This window comes from Cyphomyrmex costatus, unplaced genomic scaffold (genome assembly GCF_001594065.2).
Source record: "Cyphomyrmex costatus isolate MS0001 unplaced genomic scaffold, Ccosl1.0 scaffold205, whole genome shotgun sequence".
NCBI lineage: Eukaryota > Metazoa > Arthropoda > Insecta > Hymenoptera > Formicidae > Cyphomyrmex > Cyphomyrmex costatus.
In genome coordinates, this window is record NW_017276095.1 from 1,498,284 (window position 1) to 1,520,502 (window position 22,219).

The 22,219-nt window shown below is 30.5% G+C and overlaps 3 protein-coding genes across 8 annotated transcripts in view; 1 reads left to right on the top strand and 2 right to left on the bottom strand.

The window, feature by feature from the left end:
- kar (monocarboxylate transporter 10-like protein kar) overlaps window positions 1–7,775 on the bottom strand; it is a 23,952-nt gene extending 16,177 nt beyond the window's left edge. For 4 of the 6 annotated variants that reach the window (XM_018539117.1, XM_018539121.1, XM_018539123.1 and 1 more), the window contains exon 1: window positions 2,602–2,763. The gene's annotated coding sequence lies outside the window, so the exon portion shown is untranslated. Of the gene's footprint in view, window positions 1–2,601; window positions 2,764–4,783; window positions 4,846–7,735 lie in introns of those variants that run through there. The other 2 variants (XM_018539120.1, XM_018539119.1) reach the window with 2 other exon arrangements.
- Window positions 1–17,066, top strand: part of LOC108773321 (angiotensin-converting enzyme) — a 24,559-nt gene extending 7,493 nt beyond the window's left edge. Inside the window, exons 2-10 of the mRNA XM_018539082.1 lie at window positions 10,962–11,232; window positions 11,337–11,465; window positions 11,724–11,836; window positions 12,664–12,852; window positions 13,366–13,630; window positions 14,561–14,669; window positions 15,634–16,028; window positions 16,536–16,682; window positions 16,886–17,066. Coding sequence (XP_018394584.1) covers window positions 10,962–11,232; window positions 11,337–11,465; window positions 11,724–11,836; window positions 12,664–12,852; window positions 13,366–13,630; window positions 14,561–14,669; window positions 15,634–16,028; window positions 16,536–16,682; window positions 16,886–17,051 — 1,784 coding nt within the window. The 3' untranslated portion in view covers window positions 17,052–17,066. The remainder of the gene's footprint in view (window positions 1–10,961; window positions 11,233–11,336; window positions 11,466–11,723; window positions 11,837–12,663; window positions 12,853–13,365; window positions 13,631–14,560; window positions 14,670–15,633; window positions 16,029–16,535; window positions 16,683–16,885) is intronic.
- Window positions 17,067–17,200: 134 nt separating this feature from the next.
- On the bottom strand, window positions 17,201–21,266 carry D12 (YEATS domain containing 2 homolog D12). Its single transcript, XM_018539116.1, has 4 exons — window positions 21,117–21,266; window positions 17,758–20,735; window positions 17,416–17,489; window positions 17,201–17,339 (listed from the first exon to the last, which is right to left on the bottom strand). The coding sequence occupies exons 1-4, from the start codon at window positions 21,211–21,213 to the stop codon at window positions 17,219–17,221; spliced, it is 3,270 nt and encodes a 1,089-aa protein (XP_018394618.1). The 5' UTR covers window positions 21,214–21,266; the 3' UTR covers window positions 17,201–17,218.
- Window positions 21,267–22,219: the final 953 nt, after the last annotated feature.

The window sequence follows — 22,219 nt, forward strand, 5'->3', positions numbered from 1 at the left end:
ATATATATATATATATAAACTTATTTAAATAAATTTAAATAAGATATTGAGTAAGTAGTAAGGAAACCGATAATGTGAACTTGCTACTGTTTATGTTATAGCTTTTCGATCTCTATTATGATTGACCAATTTGTTTATTACTTTATATATTTTGATACTTAAATTTTTTGTTCCATAGCCTATAAGATCATGATATAAATGTAAGGCAATAAGATGTAAACAGTAAGCAAATCAGCCAATTAGTATAGATAATGTAAGGTTATTGCCTTACGTGCTCTATTGTGATTGGCTAATTCATTTACTGCTTATTGTTACGTGTTTCTAGGTATTTCTGACTACATTTATACATGACTCTTTAAAGATCTTTTTTCATGTTTTTGTTTTTCAATTAATAAGGTGTTTGTGGGATAAGAAGAGGTATGTCCATCGTCCAGTTAATGCTTTTATGATATTTTGCGGTAATGCTATTTTTGCGTTTTATGTAATTCGAGTTTACGCATCCCTCCTCTTTGTCGTATATACGTACGGTTACGGTCCAGTTTTAAGGGATATTTCAAAATGATAACAAAATTAAGAAAAAAATTAAAATTAAATTTATGAAAAAAAAATGAAATTAAATTATTCTAAATTGCATTTAAAAGTATTAATTTAGATTTTTGTTATCATTTATAAAATTTTAGTTCATAACGATCAAAATAATGACAAATAAAATAATAAAAATATATTATTCAATAAAAACAGAATGTTATGAACATAACTCTTAGATATATATAATACATAGTTTGTTCAAAGTATAAATAAGTATTAATACATTTGTAACAATTATACAGATACTTATATATATCCTTAAAAGGAATTACACTAGAATCTAATTTTTATTAATTGTTAGATTTAACGACAATTTCGATAATTTATCACGACAATAGAGTCGCGATTCCAAAAATGGAATCGGAATTCCGAAAATTGTAACAATAAGATCTCAGTTTCTCTCTATATCATTGTGTTATTTGTTGTTTGTATGAAAACAAAAAGCAAGAATCACACGAAAAACACGAGAGTGAAAATAATAATTAGTCGCTACATAAAAAAAAACAAACATGATTAAAATTAGTGATAAAAATAATATTATAATATATTACTGTTTACTAATATTTTTAATAATGAAGTACGAATTAAAATGTACATATTTAAGTCACGTAAATAACGAATATATTAATCAAATGAATATATAATAAAATAATCAATTTATGTTTTAAAAATACATCATCATATAATTAGCATCGTATTAGCGTAATTGTTATAATAATGAAATGACTACCGAATATAAACATGTATTTGTTTTACTTCAGGCTTCTTTTAGTTTGGCCAGGAATTTTTACAATCTTTTTCTTTGTAATACATCGGTCCAGCTATTAGAACAGTTGGATCGGAGTTGTTTTTAGATTTTCGGGACATTAAAATAAATGTCAGCCCCTCGTTTCTCTCAGAAATTCAATTTTCGCGTGAATTCTATATGTTTTGTCTTTCTTTTTCTTTCTAAAAATTATCATCTTAAAGCGACAATCCTTAATTTCCATAACTTTTTTGTCGATCAATCGATATGAACTTAAATTGAATTTATTTTATACATGAGGAAACTGAAGATTAAATGCAACCAACTTGAAAAATTTAACTAACAATAAGTCCACGCAGATCAATCGACACGTGTCAAAAAAAGGTGAATAAAAATAAGATTTATTTCTAATTAGCCAAAAAAAAGTCTATTCTTTATAAATTATACTATGTTATAATACTTTGTAGTTAAAATAAAACTAATATACTAATATTTATAATTAAAGTATATGTACTCAATGATTTGTCTAACAATAAGTAATAATTATAAAAAAATTAAACAAACTAAAATTATTTTATGTAAAAAAGATTTATACATATAACTTGAATGAGAGTTTCAATTTAAAATTATTTTTTCAATGTTTTTAATGATAATTCATTTTTTAATGAAATAATATATTTACTTTATTACAGCTTTGTAAAATATTTGTATGACAATAAAATGTGCAATAAAGTGTATTTTATGTAATCGTTCATGAAATATTATCATTTATGTTGCTTTTACAGCGGAAAAATAAAATATTTCTAATGTGTGAAAAAATGTTTATTAATCTTTATTTGAAATAATGCTAAAAACTACTAAATTAATAAACCATTCATTAGCTTTATCGTTTGTATAATTTAAACTTGAATATATTTTTATAATTACGTACAGTTAACTGCATTTGACTCTCCTTAGTTCTCTCTCTCAATATCTTTATATTTTTGTCTGTTAGAATTTGAGAGTACGAATAACTCTACAATTTTTTAATAAACCATATTATTATAGATATTTTTTTATTAGATGTTTAGGAAAAAAGAGAGAAACAATAAAAAGTAGAATTTAAAAAACAAACCCAAAAAAATATCGAATCTCTCTATTGTCCATTTGCATTTTTTCTTTCCTACATCCGATTACGCATCTATTTTATATCAAGAGGATATGAGTTAGTACGTCTGCGGAAAATAAAGCTACGACTGTGGAGAAACGACGCGCTTGTTATATCATACCGATTTAAACGATCCTCGAGCACGTGGCAAGCATCATGCGTCTGGCGACTGGCGAACTTCCCGGAATCGCGACTTTCAGAGGGAGATAGTAAAAGAAAAAGGAGAGAGGAAAACGAAAGAAAAGGGAAGCACGAAATATCAACATCGGACTGTTCTACTTCGGTGATAAGCAAGCCGATCGCGACGTCGTCGGCGCCCGGCGGTCGGCCGTAAACTAAAAAGACGATTGCAAACATGTCAAGCGGAACGGCGGCGGGACAGGCCAAAAAGTACCAAGCTCTAACGAACGTGGCACTAGGCGCCGATGACGCGTACAAAATATATTAAGGGGATCCTAAAGACGTCTGTTTTACTGATAAAACGTTTAATTTTTATATAACAATTACCCTTTTCTCTTTACAAATTTGAAAATCCTTTCCCAGAATTAAAGTATACGCATTAATACATGTGAAGTAAAATTTATATCGAGAACGATAAAAAATTTCGAAATTGAGATCTTCACTATTTTTTAGTCCAATATGATGTTCTATAGTCATGAGTGCGTTCCGAGTGCGTTGTGTATGAAACGCATGGACTGCATTACTTTTGCGCAGCGCTTTGAAATCTTTCTGTTTTGTCAATGCGCATAAAACGCTTTAGTTATTCGGAACAATTTCCTGTGCGGTCTTCTCATTAATTACAAATTAAAGAAATTAACAATTAAAAATATTATATTTTAAATTATATTAGAGGTCACTGATACCGATATACCACTTTATTTTTAGACAATATTTCTTTAGACTTTATTTTTAAACAAAAATAAATTTTTTTAAATATAAGTACAAAAAGTGTCTTCTATCAGATAGTATAAGCAGTTTTTATAATATTGTTTGCAATTTTGTAATAATTAATTTTTTCGTTATAAGATAAGTAAAACTGAGTGTCTGACAAAATGGCTTCCAAAACTAACACATACAGTATACAGTAATACCACATATTCATATTCTTTTTCTTTTATATGATTATCTATGTAAAGTATCTACAAGTGAATGTACATAAGAGTTTTCCAGAATCTTTCCACTTCGTTATAAAACATTTCTATTGAATTACCTATATGCATATTTACTTCATGCTGTTCTGAAAAATGCACATATGTAACAAAATAGTTTTACAGAGGTTTTCCCAATTAATTCACGATTGTCTTTAGCTCCAATAATGATTTGTTTTACAAGTGACAGGTGTAGTAGTTAAACCTGGATTTTATATTTAAAATTGTATTATGAAAAAACTAAGAAAGAAAATTATATAAATAAAACTTATTTAGGAAATTACAAGCATTTAAAAAGACGTAATATTGTATATTATCAATAATGTAGTCACTATTATTTACATTACGCAATTTGTAAAAAAAAATCATAAAAATTTTATTTTCTCACATTCGTAGAATTCGTTCTTAGCTGATTTGATATAGAAACAAGCCACAAATATATATATTATGTACTTCTTTAATTAACTGAACAGATCATATATCAATAAAGTGTAACAGTTAATTTCTGAGAGGTGTCGCTTTAGAAGACCTATAATTTTTAATTATTAAAAGTATCATATTTTAACGTAATAACGTAACATAACATCAAACTTTAAAGATCGACTTACAAATTTAAAAGCTCGTAATTAATTAAAATGGAATAAACTAATTATATAAATAAAATTAACAACTTTCAAAGTTTTAAGTTTCGACTTCTTCACTATAATACTCATTCTTCTTCTTTAGAGTTCTTAGAAGGATTTCTGATCTATATCTAAGGGTCACAGTACCACGAATATTCGTTCCGAATTACAGATGAAGCGTATAGACTGTATGAATGCATCAGACGCATCAACTGCCTCAAGTCAAAATAGAAGCAGTCAATGCACTGGAGAGAGTGCTAAGAATTTAGTACGGATAGTACAATCTAAGAAATTCTCAGCGCTATCAAAGCGCTTCAAATGCGCGCATTGATTAAATCAGAACGAATTTCTATGCAGTTTACAAGCTACATGCATAATTCAAAACGTATCCTATAATGTAAGGATATAAAGCCCTAGGCATATTGCAAGGCAACAGAGTAATAAGAAAAGCGATATGAATAGTATAAAAATAAGCAATATACAATTGTCGCCTCTTATTGCACAATGCTGCGAAAGAAATAAAAATACCAACCAATAGCTGATATAGAATGTAGTATATTCTTCCGACTTCCATCTGTTTCAAGATGAAAAATCTGAATGCTGATTAGTAGGCTATAAGGAGATAGACACAGAATTCCAACTCGTTGGAAATTTATCGCCTTATTTTCTGTTCCTTTGTGTGCAGTGACATATGCATTTCGGTATGTTGGATTCCTCTATTTCTATCGCTATCATTGTTGCCTCGCATTATGTTTAGGTCTTAAGATGTTTTGCTCGGTCAACATGATGCGGCAGCACTGTCAAGAGCGTTTGATGACTTGTAGTTGAAACTGTTTAAGGGAATGCTGGAGCGACGGCCGAACTTGATCGAGATCAATATTACAGATTTTTTAAATTCCAAATTCGATACTCGTGACATCTTTCATTCATTTCTTATATTATGTTATATATCGTTGTGTCTCACTCAAACGCATTCGTCTGTCCTTATCTAACATATTGCCATCTCTCGTAAAATTGAGCAACTACTGTCAGACGTAATTCTTGGTTTGTTACCATATTGAATCTTCGTTAAGGAAACAAATATATATAATTTGCAGTTCAATAAAAATCTATTTTTTGGAGCTTTCAATCTCAGTTCTGCGAACTCGGTATTGTTTGTTCATGAAATACTCCTAAGTGTTGAACTGTTGTTTAGTTCATACGAGTTGTAAAATTCTTGTACTATATTAAGAAAACATTTACGTCAGGTGATAGTTTTACGAATAGAAAAAGTATAAGTTTCCAACTTTTTTCGATTTTAGTACAAAATCCATGGCACCACCATCTAATTTTGCGTTTACTTCAATTCTGTAAAAGGATTTTTGGTTCTGTTCAATAAATTCGGAAATTTATTTTGATCTGCCTCCAATTTGATCACTCCAACACAAAATTTTAGCCACTATAATAACAGCAACAGATCTGTCGCTCCAATTGATTATTTTAATACGTGAAATTGTATCTTTTTATAAAGATACAATTTCACGCAAAAACCGCGAACATAGATTTCGCGCGAAATATGAAATGATTAAAGTGCAATTCTTCACAGATTTCTCTTAATATCACGTATTCTTTTTTGTTATTCTTTCCTTTTGAGGAAAAAGAAAGAAAACTGTTCTTTTAAACTTTTTACGAAACTTTAAATGCTTGGGAAATCATGCTTTTTAACTTTGTCAAAAACTACCGAACAAGTTGGCTTCTGCGTTGAAATAAAATGTTCATACGAGTAAATTTTGAAAATAACTCGTCTCTGATACATGGAACAATTTTTTTATTCTTTGATATTCTATCGCTGAAGATGATTCCAACTCTATTGATTGAAAAACGTTCGATTGGAAGATAATTGTTAAGTAAGTTTAAAAGTATTTCATTCTTACAGTACATAACGTTTGTGCGCTAAATACCGCACCGCATTCTCATTTGCCTGACTTATTATATTATTTTTAATTTCGTCAGTGTTCTTAATAAGAAAATTTGTTAAAAATAAATTATTTAATAAAAAAACATGTTTCAATAATGATTGGGCGAAAGGTATGCTCCCAGAATACTTTTGATATAAGGACTCTCCTGAGAAACAAAGCTATACTATACACGATCAACCATCGAGCTTCGAACGGTAGTGAGGAGACAGTAAGCTTTGCAAACAAAATCGACCCGAAATGTTCAGATCTTTGCGAGCAATTTTAATGTATAATACTATAATTATTTTTAAAAGATTAAATATTTAAATGTAACAAAATAAAAAAATTAATTAATGTAACATATATGTTATTTTTATTTTAGAAAACAACATTATAATTCTAATTAACAATTAATATGATTTTTTTAGCCTTAATAACTTTTTAAGTCTACTTCAACAAACATTTTTCCTAATTTTTATTAATTATGTCAATATAAACACCTGCCGTTATAACTACTATAATTTTTACAAGATTTCCTATTCTGTGACAAACGTTCCCTCCAATTTATTTTTTTTATCCAAATAACTTGAAATTCGATTAAAGTCTGAAAAAAACATGAAGAAAAGCTTTAAAAAGTTTTAAATTACCATATTCAAAAAACTTTAAAGCATGGTAATGGAAATATTTATGATCTGGAGGTGTTTTTTATGAGCAAGAAGAGGAAATTTTGACAAAATTGATAGAATTATGATGGCGAGATGTTTATATTGACGTAATTAATGAAAATTTTAAGGAATCTTTGTTGAAGTTTGGGCTCGAAGATAATTTTATTTTTTAGTAAGATAATGACTCAAAAGTCGAAAAACAGCAAAAAAGAGTTAAACTTTTTTTCATGTCTACCACAAACAGCTTGAATGGTCTTCGCAGTTTTCAGATTTACATTTTGAAGATCTGGCAATTTTGAATAATAAGATTGATGAATGCAGAATAATTAATAAGAACTCTTGTTTGAAGCACTAAGTATAACTTGAATGGGAAAACTTTGAAAACACATTTAAAAAATTTAATTGAAAATATTTTCCAAGGAAATTTGACAAAGTTATTGAGAGACTAAAGGAAATTATACAATATAACCTATTTTTTAAAAAAAAAAACTTTAAGTACTATATATATATATATATATATTACAAACTTTTTATTTTACCACTTAAAAAAAAATATATATATATTTTAAAAATAAATATAATAGCATTACACATTAAATAATGAATTCTTTTTTAAATAAAAAATTTATTTAATTAATAAATTTTAATTAATAAATAAATTTGCGTATCTGTATAAATGTTAATAAATAAATAATATATTAATTTAATATCATCCTTAATTGTTCGTTAAACTTTTATTTCAATTTAATTTGCGTTGCAAAAATAATACGAACTTATTGTTTAATAAATTTTTAATTTTAGTATATAAAATCTATAATAAAGTATTTGTTTAAATTCTATGAAGCCAACTATAGTTTTATAGAAAAGGTAGTTTTTTTTTACCGGTCATTAAATCAGTAATCCGCAACTGAAAGATCGAAATGTTCGAGCACCTCATCGTATCCATCTAATTGTAAATATAGCGTTGATCGACCTATTGACTGACTGAACTATACTTATTGGAGCGTATAAACATGTGAAAATTATGCACAAGTTGCGCGATGATACAATCAATTTTTGACGTACCACGAAGACTTAATCTCCACCATATTACACAAGATTTGCAGTTTTCGATGCCGCAAAAAGCTCTGCGGTCATTTCAGCCTCAATCGATGACTGCTCGTGACGTGTCATTGACGCATACAGGAATCAACGATAACGCGCCAGCCGACTTGTGAGTGGCATGCGCCAACATGCGCCGGCAATGTGAAAATTCTGCCCTGCATGTTTCGCTTCCGCGTTTGACGTTCTTCTACTTTTCCTTTTCTTCTTCTGAATCATCGATGTTCGATCCCCAGAGATCCACGGCATCGCGGTTTATCACGGTTTACCGTTTAACCATTCAACATCAAGGAATACGCCTCGGGTGTCTCGACTGCATCACGCATGGAGGATGCGAATATGAAAGACGTGAAACATACATGTAACATACATGAAAATGAGGAGAATTGCGAAACGAGCTCCTTTCTTACGGGAGTGAACGAGGAAGCCAGCTGTCAAGCTGACACGAAAATAAAAAAGCCCCAAGTAAGGATATATTGTGGTATATATTGCATATTCATGAGAACAGAGAATAGGAATTTAAACCTATCAGAAATCATATACTGCGGAATAAACAGGGTGTATTCCATAGTACATGATTTCTGATAGGTGGAAATTCTTATTCTCTGTTCCTTTTATTCTGCGCAGCTCTTACATTGTTCTGATTGGTTCGTGATATCTCAAGATTGAACTTAAGATAGTTTCGAATATATAAGAAGTGACTTATGAATAAATACCGGCCTATGAATATCGGCTTCAAATCTAAACTGAAAAGCAGAAGAACGGCAGCCAATCAGAAATTGCGCTGGTGATCGCCGCTTTCTGCTTTTCATTTTATTTACTACTAGCGCAAGTTTTGATCGGCTACTGCTTTTCTGCTTTCTGTTTTGTCTGTACATTCCAAAACGTCTTCTCCAAGGAAAATTTTACTTATATAATATATAATACATGTAACTTATACTATAGTATATATAGAGTAAAATCTTCTTCACAAAAGACATTTTGGAATATGTAGCCTAAAGCTGGAAACACAATAGGCACAGGCAACAGGGAATAATGATCCGTCCAATCAGAGCTCTGGGATATAATATCGAATTTATATCTCAGAGCTCTGATTGGACGGCTCGTTATTCCCTGTTGCCTGTGCCTATTGTGTTTCCAGCTTTATAGTCTTTTTGCAAAAGACGCCATTTTTTAAATAAAACGTTTGTATTTCGTATGAGTTTTAAAATGCAATTGAAAAAGTTTGTTCATTCAGTTAATTGCAATTAATTAATTATTTTTACATCATTCAACCAAAAATATTTACAAAGGAGGTGAATTGAGAAACAACGTTCTTATCATTTGTATTTTGTATGGAAAGTTATGAAATATCATTAAAAAGGTTTTTGTATCATTCGTATAATTGTAATTAAATATTTAAATATCGTACAATTGAATCGAAATATAGATTGAAAAGGCGCTACGCTACAGCATTTGAAAAGCTTTGTCAAAAGCTGTCGTCAGTCTCTAATATTTCGATGTTCCTGGGAGCACACGTATAAAATTATTCGAAATAGATTTTGATCGAAATTCTCGATTATTTCCTTGTTCTATAAAAAAAAAAAGATTAAAATGCAGAGAAATGGAATAATTTCGATCAAAAATTCTAAAAGATTTCAATATTACGTACCAAGAAATATACAAAATTTAAATAATGAATATCGAAATACTAAGTCACTATATCTAAAATTTTATTGAATCTAAACAAATTTCTAAAAGATCATAAAATTGCACAGAATTTTGAATAATTCTGTATAAAAAAATTTGAAAAATTATATATATGTAAAATTCTCACGCAAATTTTTACTAATAATTTATCTATAAAAGCATTTTTTCATGAGCAATCCCTTTTTTGGTCCCCGAAATTTCAATAAAAATTTCGTTTTCTCAGGACGCCAGATGGGAGAATAAGTAACGACGTTGGAATGTTTTTCTTCGCAGTGAATAAGACGATTAGAATCAGGTACAGATTGTAATAAAAAACATTTTGCTAGCGCAAGTAAAACAATGCGTAAGTTTTAATTAAAGGTATATCTTCGCCCTAAAAAAAACACGAAGGATGGCGCAAATGCGCACGGACAGTCAATCGATTCTCGAATACGGATGAAGACTCTTATTTTTCCACGATAGTATTAATCCTTCTCTACAGAACGACAGTACGACATCGCCGTTTGCAAGACATGGCAATTGATTCGAGAAAGCGTCTACGAAATATGTTTCTCCTTCGTCTCGCAATATATATCATTCTTCTTATCAATAACGTCACTGCGAAAAGTAAGTAAAATGGAAAAAATGTTATATAACTTGATCTATTGAAATATTAAAATAATTGAGAATTACTCAAGTCAATTAATTAATACAATCCTGCACAGTGACGTAGTGAGAAAAATATTTCGAGAGGATCTGTAGAAATCAGTTTTTTAAATGTTCTTTTTTATACTAGTGACACATTTGTTAAGCGTAAACAAAAAGTTTCGTTTAAAACGAAATAAAATATAATACATAATACATAATTTATAATTTACGATATTATGTAATATAGTTACTGTGTGACAATTATTATTTTTTAATTAATATCATATATACTATAGAATAATTATTTAAATACTATCAAAAGAATCAATTCGATAAATTAAAAAAAATTCTCTAAAATGTATGTGATTTAATTCTCCCCAATATAAATATATATTACATAAATGTAATCAACAAAAATAAACATTATATAAAATATTATAAAACATTATATAAACAATAAATATATACATTACATAAAATCATAGAAGTATTAGGTACATATTATTACGGTGATATTTCTGTGATGTTTCAATAATATTTCTATGATTCAGTTTGCAGATATTGTAATATTAGAATGACAGTAATATTTCAGCGATATTTTTGCTAGATTTTATTTAATATTAAATTAATATTATTGTAATATTATGTGCAATGTGGAATATCTATTTTGTGATGGATTTATATGTTACAGCAAAAGAAAACGATTATGAAACAATGATCAATTCGATAGATAATACGTTTGAATTGTTAAATCGAGCAATCGCCGAGTTGGAGTGGCAAACTCTTGCAAATTACTCGACCGTACCATCAGAAATGTATGTACAATTTGTTCGATTAAAACAAAACTTAAAGAATAAATGGTGTGCAGAATTGATGGATTTTGAAAATCATGGCGTATCTGTAAACGAAAAATTGTTACGCTTTTTGTGCAAAGGACCAAAATATACGGATAATACAATAAGGTATAGCAAATATGTGATAATCAAGATTGAAAATTTTTTTAAGTCGTTAAATTTATACTAATTTTCATTCCATTTTTTGTGTTTTTTCATGTTTTTTTCTGCAGAAAACTTACTGTTATCAATGAATTATTGTCATCCGCATATAACTTTGCACAGATTTGTAAAGTTGAAAATTATATACGAAAATGTTACGACGGTAAATTAAACATCGAGAAGTTAATGGCAACTTCAAGGTGCGTTGCAATACGTTATTTTAATTCCTTTCGAAGACCTTTCTATTATAACCCAAGTAATAATTTTAATTCTTTTTTAAAAAGTATTCTTTGTTGTTCCTTGAAAAATACAGATCGTTGTCTTGATATTTTTCCTAATATTTTATACTTCTTCAAAAATAGTTTTATTGAAGGTCTTCTAGACCAAGTAATATGATCGTTCCATCGCAAAGAAAAAATATTGAATCTTCTTTTTCTCAATAAATACATTTTATTTAGAAACGAGAAAGATTTACGTTGGGCTTGGACTGCTTGGAGAAATCATAAGAGTCGCACGAAAGAATTTTTTACACAGTTAGTCAATCTTCAAAATGCTGCTGCACGAAAAAATGGTAACAACATTCATACCTACTAAATTATGAGATTTTATGGATATATGTATCATATTTCAGAGCATTACTAAAAAATATAAAAATTTTATAAATTGTGTGTGTGTTCTATTATTAATTCTGATTATATTTGTGTAAAATTTGCACAATTCTCTTATTTGTTTTATAATTATTTGATTTTTCTTGACATTGGTTCTTACGTAAAATCGCATTTTGTAGTAGGTACTTATTTGTGTGTGATGAGAAAGTTATTAATTAAATTCTTTATATATAATATTAAAAACTCTTAATATAAATATTCATGTAAAAATTCATTTGCATTCCTCTTTACTTATAAGATACAAAAGTATTTACTCAAAACTGCACTTATGTAAAGTTGTACTGCATTGCAAGTGCTCTACTTGTGCCAATTTGTGCCGTAACTGCAGCATAACAACATATAAAGCGTTAAAAAAAAACTAGATTTTTACTTTGCAATTGGCATTTATTTGTGTTATGTTGTGCACTATTCAAAACATTTTAATATCTCATTCCGCTTCAATAAAAAAAGATTTAAAAACATGGATAAAACAGATATATAAATTATACACACTAATATACACTCGACACCTAATTGAACTTCTTATGTAATATAAATTTATTTATTTTATATTTTAAATAATATTATATAATATATACGTGTATATTATATAATATATACTTAAGAAACTTGCAATTTTTAAATTTTGGTAACTCTTTTTTATAGTTCACATTAGCATCCTTAAAAAGAGAAAAGGGATCATATTTTCACATATTTTTAATAATATTAATAATAATCAAATTTTATTAAGGCTACGCTGACTTTGGAGAATATTGGAGAGAGGAATACGAAATTCTAGATTTAGAAAACGTTTTTGAAGAAATGTATCGACAAGTCAAGCCACTCTATCGCCTTCTTCATGCTGTCGTACGATTCAGACTCGCGAAATTATATCCTGATATTGTTGATATGTTTCAACCAATTCCAGCTCATTTATTAGGTAAAGTAAAAGTTAATAATAAACATAAATACATAATAAACAGGGTTGGGAAGTAACGCGTTACTATTTTCGTTACTTTTTTTAATAACGATCGTAACTTTTTTCCCTAATAGGACCCAGGATCTTCCCGTAAACTACGATCAAAAGTGACTAACAAACAAAAAAAAAATACATTTATAATAAAATACATTATATACATACATACATACATACATACATACATTATATACATTATATACCTTTATATACTGTAAATTTTTAGTAGAGTTTCAAGTTTAAATATTTATTTCACATTTAATATTAATTATCAGCTAATGTAATTTTAAAATCAAATAATTTTTGGCATTATAAAAAAAAGTAACGAATCGTTACATTTTAAGTAATGGTAATAACGGTAACGAGTTACTTTTTTCAAAAAGTAACGGGTTACTTTTTTGAGGTAACGCGCACAACTCTGATAATAAAGATAGCAAATGTATCTATTTCTTTCGCATGTTAACGTTACTCTTACAGGCAACTTATGGTCGCAGAATTGGGAAGCATTGATCGATATAGTATTTCCAAATTACACTGGCATGCTAAATCTAACGGACTCAATGATACAAGAAAATTACAACGTAATAAAAATGGTTAAAACTGCGGAAGATTTTTATGTATCTCTTGGATTTCCGCCGTTACCGTCAAAATTCTGGAAAAACTCTATCTTTGAAAAAGAAACTGGCAAGAGATCTGGCTGCCATGCAACTGCAGTTAACATGTACAAGAAAGATGACTTCAGGTATTTCTATTACAAGTTATAGAAATAGATGTAACACGAGTTCAATTATTATAAATCTAAATGAGATAAGAAAACGGCTCAAATGATTAACAAATCTAATAATTAGACGAACTACGAGCCAATTAAGTTATTTTTAATAATAATATAGATATAAATTTCACGTCTTTATAAACAAACGTTTCGATTTATACGTGAAGTCATTATCAATGTTATATAACAATTAAAAATTACAAAAATTGAGGTGCAGTGAAAACGCAACACGTGTGAACTCAAATTATATGTATGCTAAAAAATGTCTATATAAAACAAAATCCACCATCTTGATGGATATTTAGCAAACTTTGTTAATCTCTTCAAGAAACTGATAGTTTTAATGTTATCAATCATAATTATACAAAAACTGCTACCAATGAAAATACTATTGCTGTCTTAGCAAACATATAATGTACAATCTGCATATTAGAACACGAGAGATTGCATTACGGTCTGCAATTTAGTCAATGAAGTACCGAATTCTTCTTGTTCACAAATTTCTTCCGTATTATCCCAGCAAACCATGAGTATTACTGTTACATAAATAGATGTAAATGATAAGTATTTATATTTATGTTATATATTTATATCTATGTAAATATATATCACTTACATCTATGTTATAACAATTATATTCATAGTTTACTAGGATTTGTCACTGCACCAAGAGTTGCATGGAACAAACTTTAAAAATCACGTTTAATTTTACCAGCAGTTCTTGCATTAAATGCAAAATAATGATCACTTTTAATTACTTAATTATCGTTTATAATACTGATAATGACTTCATGTATGGACCGAAATGTTACTTTTAAGGACATAAAATTTATTGTATTAAAGTAATTTAATTAGCTTGTAGCTTTTGCTCAATTAAATTCAACTGCGCTTCTATTTTAGAATGTTTGCGTGTTTAGAAATACAACCGCAAGATTTCAACATTATTTATCATGAGATTGGTCACATACAGTATTACATGGCCTATCAAAATCAGTCGTCATTTTTTAAGGTATTTAATCCCTTTAAAAATTGAATTGTATATAACTGATTTATATTTATATTATAAATTCACACTGCTTATCGTTATTTTGATAAAAACCAACTGACTATTCTTCTAACATATAAATTACAAAGATAATTAGTTATAGTGTAAGTAGGACGATTAATGTCATTAATACATCAATATTTCACTTACGTATGCCACACATAAATTTTCGTATAACGTTACAAATAATAATGTTTTAATTAGACATATAAGTCCAATTTTAAGAATTCCGTGTCGTTTCTTCGTGGAAACTACATTAATTTATGGACTACTATTTCGTATAAGTACAGATTGTATAATTTGTATATAAAGTTATTATATGTATATTTGTTATACAAAGCAAATGTTGTTACGATATATGTGACAGCTCTGGATCGCTATATTGGACTGAGAAATGGTAAAGAAAATTTCGATTTTGAATTTTTTTTTTACGTTCTCGGCATAGACTCCACTTCACAATATGTATACTTTAATTCTAGAAAATGATTTTTCAATCAGTAAAAGAGGAAAAAAAAAATTGTTATAAAAAAATTATATGGTTTAGTCTGTATATAATATAGACTTTAAGATCCTTTTAACACTTTTCATTAGATCACCTCTAATTTGGTAGTGTTTTTTTTTAGTATTTGTAATGTAAAATATAGAAAAAAAATTATGTGCTGAATGAATCATTCAAAGTTATGGTTAATCGTTATGGTTATTTTTTAGTGAAAGTCGGAAAATCTAAATCTTTATATAAACCATAAATTGAGTGAATATCAATTAATTGATAATTCGTTCAGCACATAATTTCTTTTCTACAAGACTTCCAAATGCTAAATAAAAACCGCTACATAAGCCAAATTGGAAGCCGACAATGAAAAATGTTAATGGCTAGTAAAAAGTTTCCTTTTAATTTGTATAATGTAAAATATATTCTTTTATTCAGAATGGAATCAACAGTGCTTTTCACGAGTCAATAGGCGATGCCATTTCATATGGTACAGCTTCTTTTGGACACATGCATCGTCTGGGATTAATACGTAATGCGTTCGCGTCATCCGATAATTCGTCTGAAGTAAATTCGTATACTCAAGCTTCATTAGAAATAGCTCTTCTTCTAAGGCAAGCTTTACTTAAAATACCACAATTGTCCCATGGACTAATAATAGAGAAATGGAGATGGTCTGTCTTTTCCGGCAAGATAAAATCCTCGAAATACAACACATTCTGGTGGTATTTGCATCGTCGATACATGGGCGTTGTGCCGCCGTCACCGAGATCTGAGAAGTTCTTCGATCCTGCGGCGAAATTTCACATTGTCCATAATATACCTTATGCTGGGTAAGTTTAAAGCAATTCAATATGTAAGTAATAAGGATATATAAATGAAATTATATTGGACGTCCCATTTTAACTTTGACACTGAAATATCTCGAAAATTATAAAAGATACGAAAAATGTTTCACAGACAAAAGTTGTAGGATTTAAAAAGATCTATTTACTGATCATATCCATTTCACACTGAGTGGCATTGCCAAGATCAGGCATTAAATAACTTAAAAAAAATCTCGATAATTTCAAAACAGCTGACCCAAAGTGAATTAAATTATAGTGTCTTGGAAAGAGAGGTTCTAGGAAGAGTCATAATAATATGCAATAATTTAGAGAGTTCTGTTTAAAAAATTTGGCAACGCCACCCAGTGTCAAATAGATATGATCAGTAAATAGACCTTTTTAGACCTATAACTTTTGTCTGAAACATTTTTCCGTATCTTTTATAATTTTCGAAATATTTCGATAAAAGTCAAAATGGAACACTCAGTATAACAAATAATTTGGTATTAATAGGTATTACCTAGGAAACTTTCTGCAAGTTCAGTTATTTCAAGGAATGTGCGAGGCATCCTTGAATGTACCCGTTGGTTCAAAGGCATTTAACTTACCTCTTCACAAATGCGACATTTATGGTTCAAAGAATGCGGGAAAGTTCTTAAGGTTGGAAGAAAATTTAACTGCATGAATTCTTACAAAACAATAACTTTAATTCTGGTTTTCTTCAAAAAAAAAAGGAGGGAAAGAAGTAAAAAAATAACTTCCTTACAATATTTATCTAAATGCTTCATTCGATTATGGAGAACATAGAAAAAGATGTACGAATTTATATAAAAAAGTGATTGTGACTCAGTTTACACTTCCAGGTCGATCATGAAACTCGGAAGTAAAGTAAATTGGAGACACGCGCTGCGTTTTACAACAGGATACTCCGAGTATCGCGTGGAGCCGTTTTTATTTTACTTCGAACCAATCCGTGAGTGGCTGCAACATGAAATTAATCGTCACAGGATTCCAGTTGGCTGGGATTAAAATGAATCGAGTAGCTAGAGTTTTTCCATGTAGAAAACTTGCATCTCTGTGTGTGTGTGCTTCGATTTTCTTTTACTGTATTTAAAAATGACACGGATTACTTAGTTGTATTCTGGAATCCAGTAATATGACTAAGTAATCGTTCGTTAGCGACAGCTCACGTGTTGTTACAGTTTTGTTGCATTTAATTCTTGTCTCGAACCCAAACCTTCATTCGTAAAAATGTCGAATTCTTCTCGATTCGCAAGAGCATTACGGACATCGTCTAGCGTAATAAGTTTGGGACATCTGCAATATAAATTAATGAGAAATGATAGATTGTTATTTACAAAACGCAATAAAAGATACAGAAAATTATAATTACTCATTTTTATTGTTTCTTTCCCAAGCTCTTGCCAGTGATGATCGAGTGAGATCCTCCACGAAACATTCGACAACCTGAACACAATTGTAACAGTGACAATGCACTTGTTATTTTAAGGGTTCAGATCTAGACAGAAAAACAGAAAACAGAAAAGTGACAGCCAATCAAAACTCGCGTAGTAGTAGACCTAGTAGTCACTGGTTTCGGCTTTCTATAGCTTTCTATACTGTTTACTACCAAGTTTTGATTGGCTACTGCTTTCCTGCTTCCTGCTTTTCTGTCAAGATTTGAACCCACTCTAATACAAAAATAAGTATAATTTATATCAGAAATAATATTTACCCGCATTATTACACGACTAGCTGCACAATATACAACACCAGGAATAATCTCCTCCGGTCCGATTTTGATGCCAATTTCTTGTGCGGTATTACACACGAAATTATGAAACGGTAGCAAATTTTTATCAAGTTCAATCGGTATTAATGTAGAATCAGTTGAATAACTGATATTCCTGCCGGTTTTTCTTCGATCAATTGTGATTCTACGCGGACATTCCTTAATACTCTCATACGATTCAACGTCAATCTCTTCGTCATTGATATAATTATCTGACTGACAATTAGGCTCTTGCTGACAGGTCTGCAGCCATTTTTGCAACGCAATCGGTTCTGTACATGTGGACAAAACCGTAGTAGATGTGGTGATATCGGATAGTTTTTTCGTATCGCTTGTTCCTACTGTTTCCTGAACGCCGAAGACACTCCAATTCGGCGTGTAGCCGTGCAGTCTCGCCCATAGCATAATCTCCTTGGTGCTCCACAATTGATCACTTAAAATCGGCTTCATTTGCAGAAAGCTTCTAATCATTTTTGCGCGGTACCACTCTATGGCTCGTTGTTTACCGACGTTGTACGACAAATATTTCTCCTCGCTGTAACACGCATAAGCATGCAGCCGTTTATAATCGGGATCGCGAACGTCTTGCGTAATAATTGGCAATCGACGTATAATAAATCGTATTAACGCTTCCATATCGGTGATATTTGTGGTATTAATTGATTGGAGAACCGCTTCATAAACATCCTTCTTGCTCTGAATTTTGAATTTGTCCTTGCCCAGCGTGATCTTCGTCCGCTGCACCATGGTCTTCTCGGATTTCGCAAACTCTTGCTTGTCAACCGACGGAATGACCCTCTTTGCCTCGGTAGCGTTGTAGTTATATCGTGAATCGTGCGAGTCCACTATTTTCAGAATCGGCACGTTCTCGTTAACGTTTAGCAACAGACTATTAGTATCTTTCAGTTTGAGTACCCCAGTCTTTTTTTTGTTGTTCACAGTATCTTCCTGCTGTGTGTTTGCGTTAATATTAAACGTCTTCTTCAGGATACTAACGCCCTGAGAAATGGGAACATTTAGTTTTACGACGCTTGGGACAGAAACTTTCACGACGCCATCAACGAGCATCCTCAAGTTTTCGCTAGATTTTGATGGAAGAATATTCGTGAGATCCACCGGTATCGACTTTTTATCCTTCAACAGAAGTATATGCTTACTGGTTGATGACGGGAATATGTTCGGTGGTATGGAGATTTGCAGAGGTTTCAATTGTAAATCGGTTTCCGAAGAATTTGCAGTTTTCTGTAAATCGTAGGAGCAATCGATCGAGATATCGTGTGATTTGCGGAAACCATTAATCGCCGTCACTGTATCATTGGCCGAAGAAGTTTCTAAAATTCTAAAAGTATCATTCTTCGAATTTTTTGTTTGAAAGGATTTATCCGTATCGAATAATAGATCCTTTCGTTTATTGTTCTCTTGGAATGCTGCATTTACTGATGTCACTTGTAAATCATTCATAATTGTATTTGAAGATGCTAAAGGCTGGTAGTTACTGGAAGACTGAATATCACCGTTAATTCTATGCGTGGAAACCGCTGTATCAGATTTCCTTTGGTTATCTTCGACTGTTGATGAATTACTCGCAGATGTTGTGTTGTCATTTTCCGGAAAATGTTCCACAGTCATGTTTCCTTCTTTTACTGTAAAATGACAAGAATTGAAATACTGTCTGTAAAAATAATTATGATCGTGTTTGATATGACACATTGCTTCTCTATATTTATCATTAGATATGTAAGTAGTTAGTTCGTCGTTAGACTCCGTTTTTATTTTTTCTGAATTTTTTATCGACTTTAAATCCAACAATGAATTATATCGTTTTTGTACTTCCGAATTAGGCTCTTCTTTTTTTACTTGAATTTCTCCGAAAATGTTAAGCCGTGACGTGTCTGTAAATTTCTCTGATTGCATATCAGTAGATTCACAACTATCAATTAATTCTACTTTTGCAAAAGTGTCATTAACTGAAGACTTGACAGATTTATGGTCATTATTCTCAGAATTACGAGATTCATCCGTATGAATCCACACGTCGATCAAAGTCTCAGAGCCCAAGGTTTGCAGTCCTGTATAAGTACGATCCAATTTCAGATGATGAATTATATCTATGGGCTTATTCAAGACGTTTTTAAAGTGCAATTGTACTCTCAGAGGGAACTCGCCCCATCCCCGTCTGGACAAATGAAACGGGTACGATGTGACCTCGACGATGTCATTCGGATGGTAGCTGGGATGCAGGAAAAACCTCACCTTACTGACGAAAGTGCTGATGTCGGCTTTTTCGTCTTTGTCACCACGCACATACATCGTCCACTTGTGGCTAGACGCATCCTCTCGCCAATCCGGTGAGATCCACTTAGAAATATTGCCGACGACAATGCGTTTGCAGACCTTATGGCTATTTCCACGAGACGGACATATCTTCTCAGGCAAGTTGCTCTTTGGTGGAACGTAACGAGGTATCTTGCGAGGTTGAATCTCTTCTTCCGGCATTTTTCGCTTTTCACCTTGTGACGCTCCATCATTCTTGTTGGCATATTCTTCGTTTTTAAGTATGTTATTAAACACGGTACTTGAGTTCAATGTGAAAGACTTGTCATCATATAAAAATCGAGGATCAGTAGACGTTGATGGCACTGCGAGATCTGTATAATCAGTAAATTTAGGACTCTTTCCAAGTAAAGTTTTAATCGCAGGATGAATTCTCGTCTGTTTCGTTGTTTCCGCAGCTTGGGAAATTTGACATTGCTTACGATTGTAAAAATTAGTAATTATGACATAACGTAATAGATGAAAGATCTTCAGAGCTTTATGTAATCTCTCCTGTATTTGCAAAATTTCCCTCTCCTTCAAATCAATTTCCAGTGAAAACTCCTTTTCTATGATTGCAGTTATTTTTTTTGCAGTAGTGTTCCTTGCTAAAAAGAAAAAAGTATTATTTAAATACATCCAATATCAGTAGTAAAGTATTCTTAATGATAATAAACGATTTATTAAGATCACATAATGTGAATACGCAAGTCAAAATTAAAGCCTATAACAATTAAAACTGGATCTTAGATGCTTAAATAAATATAAATATGGAGTATAACGCCCCTCCACCTTCGATTTTCATGTATCTGTGTATTTTTACGCTTAAAAATATATTCTGAGAAGAAAAATTGTTGCTCAAGTAAAAATTTTGTTATATCAATGTTAAAAATAACCAGTTTTATTAGAATTAATACATATAACACATAATATCACAATAATACCTATGTTATCTAAATTAATATTATTAATAGAGTTAATATGTTTACCATTTTCTTCATAAATTTTCTGCTGAACTTGATCACTGGAGGTTGCCGAAACATAATCAGGATCCTGATCATTTAGTAATTCTTCAGGAGAACTCATTTATTGGGTTTACACTTTGCTCAAAGGAATAAAAGTCATTTCAATGCACAGCACTTACGTTAGGATTGAAATTTAAAACCACAAGATGGATGTTAAGCAACAGTCTCTTCTTGACACATAAAAGCTAGACTTATATTGTTTTCATCATTTAATAGCATCACCAAACTTTCGCTTAAATAGGTGCATATTCTATTGTTTTTATAAATAAGTATAAAAATTTCGGAAAATCTTCTTCGAATATAGGTTAGAGTTGAAGCACACGTCAATTCATTTTACTTGTCCTACTGTTACAAAATAATCAATATTTGCAAGCGAGGAATAATTTAATAAAAGAAAACACCAGCATACACGTATTTGAATATTAAATAAAGGTATACAGTTGCCGGAATGTCGAAATTAATACCGATAGAATGCAAACTACACCCTTATTAATTGTTGCTTGCGGTACAACCACATGCATGTATCAAATCAAGTGTGTTCCATGCTGGACAATCACTGACAATCACACTAATCAGTAATCACAGCAGAGAGCAGAAAGAAACCTGAGAAAAGGCCATGTACACTACCGCCAGAACATCCATTTTCGATTTGTGAACTACGTGACTACATCCAATTTCTGACCTTGTCGATAAAATCGTAGGACGTCGAAAATGAATTTGATCATAAAAAAAAGAGATGTGTTCATTAGAGATAAACCAAATTTGGATCTACTCTGCGTATATACGGCGTTGGAATAAGTCGCTCTCCATATTGAAAAATAATATAGTAAAGAAAATAAATTTGAGACTAATTTATGATTTATTTTATTTTTTCACTTTTACGGACACGATTGTTATCTCATGTATTCTTCCCCAATATATTCATTTTTTTTACAATACCAATTTGTTTAAACAAAACGATAATTTTTTATTACATAAACTTTCTCCTTCCTGTAAGGGCTATAATCAGAGAGAAACCTGAGAGCGGCCATGCCCGGGATTTAACTGTTACTTTATTTTGAAGCGCC

Excerpts from the sequence above, each read along its gene's own strand:
- D12 (XM_018539116.1), bottom strand. The coding sequence starts at position 21,213 with ATGAGTTCTCCTGAAGAATTACTAAATGATCAGGATCCTGATTATGTT. Across the intron at positions 17,490-17,757 it reads CTAGTCGTGTAATAATGCGG|GTTGTCGAATGTTTCGTGGA; the intron begins GTAAATATTATT and ends AATTGTGTTCAG. Across the intron at positions 17,340-17,415 it reads GAAAGAAACAATAAAAATGA|ATGTCCCAAACTTATTACGC; the intron begins GTAATTATAATT and ends TTTATATTGCAG.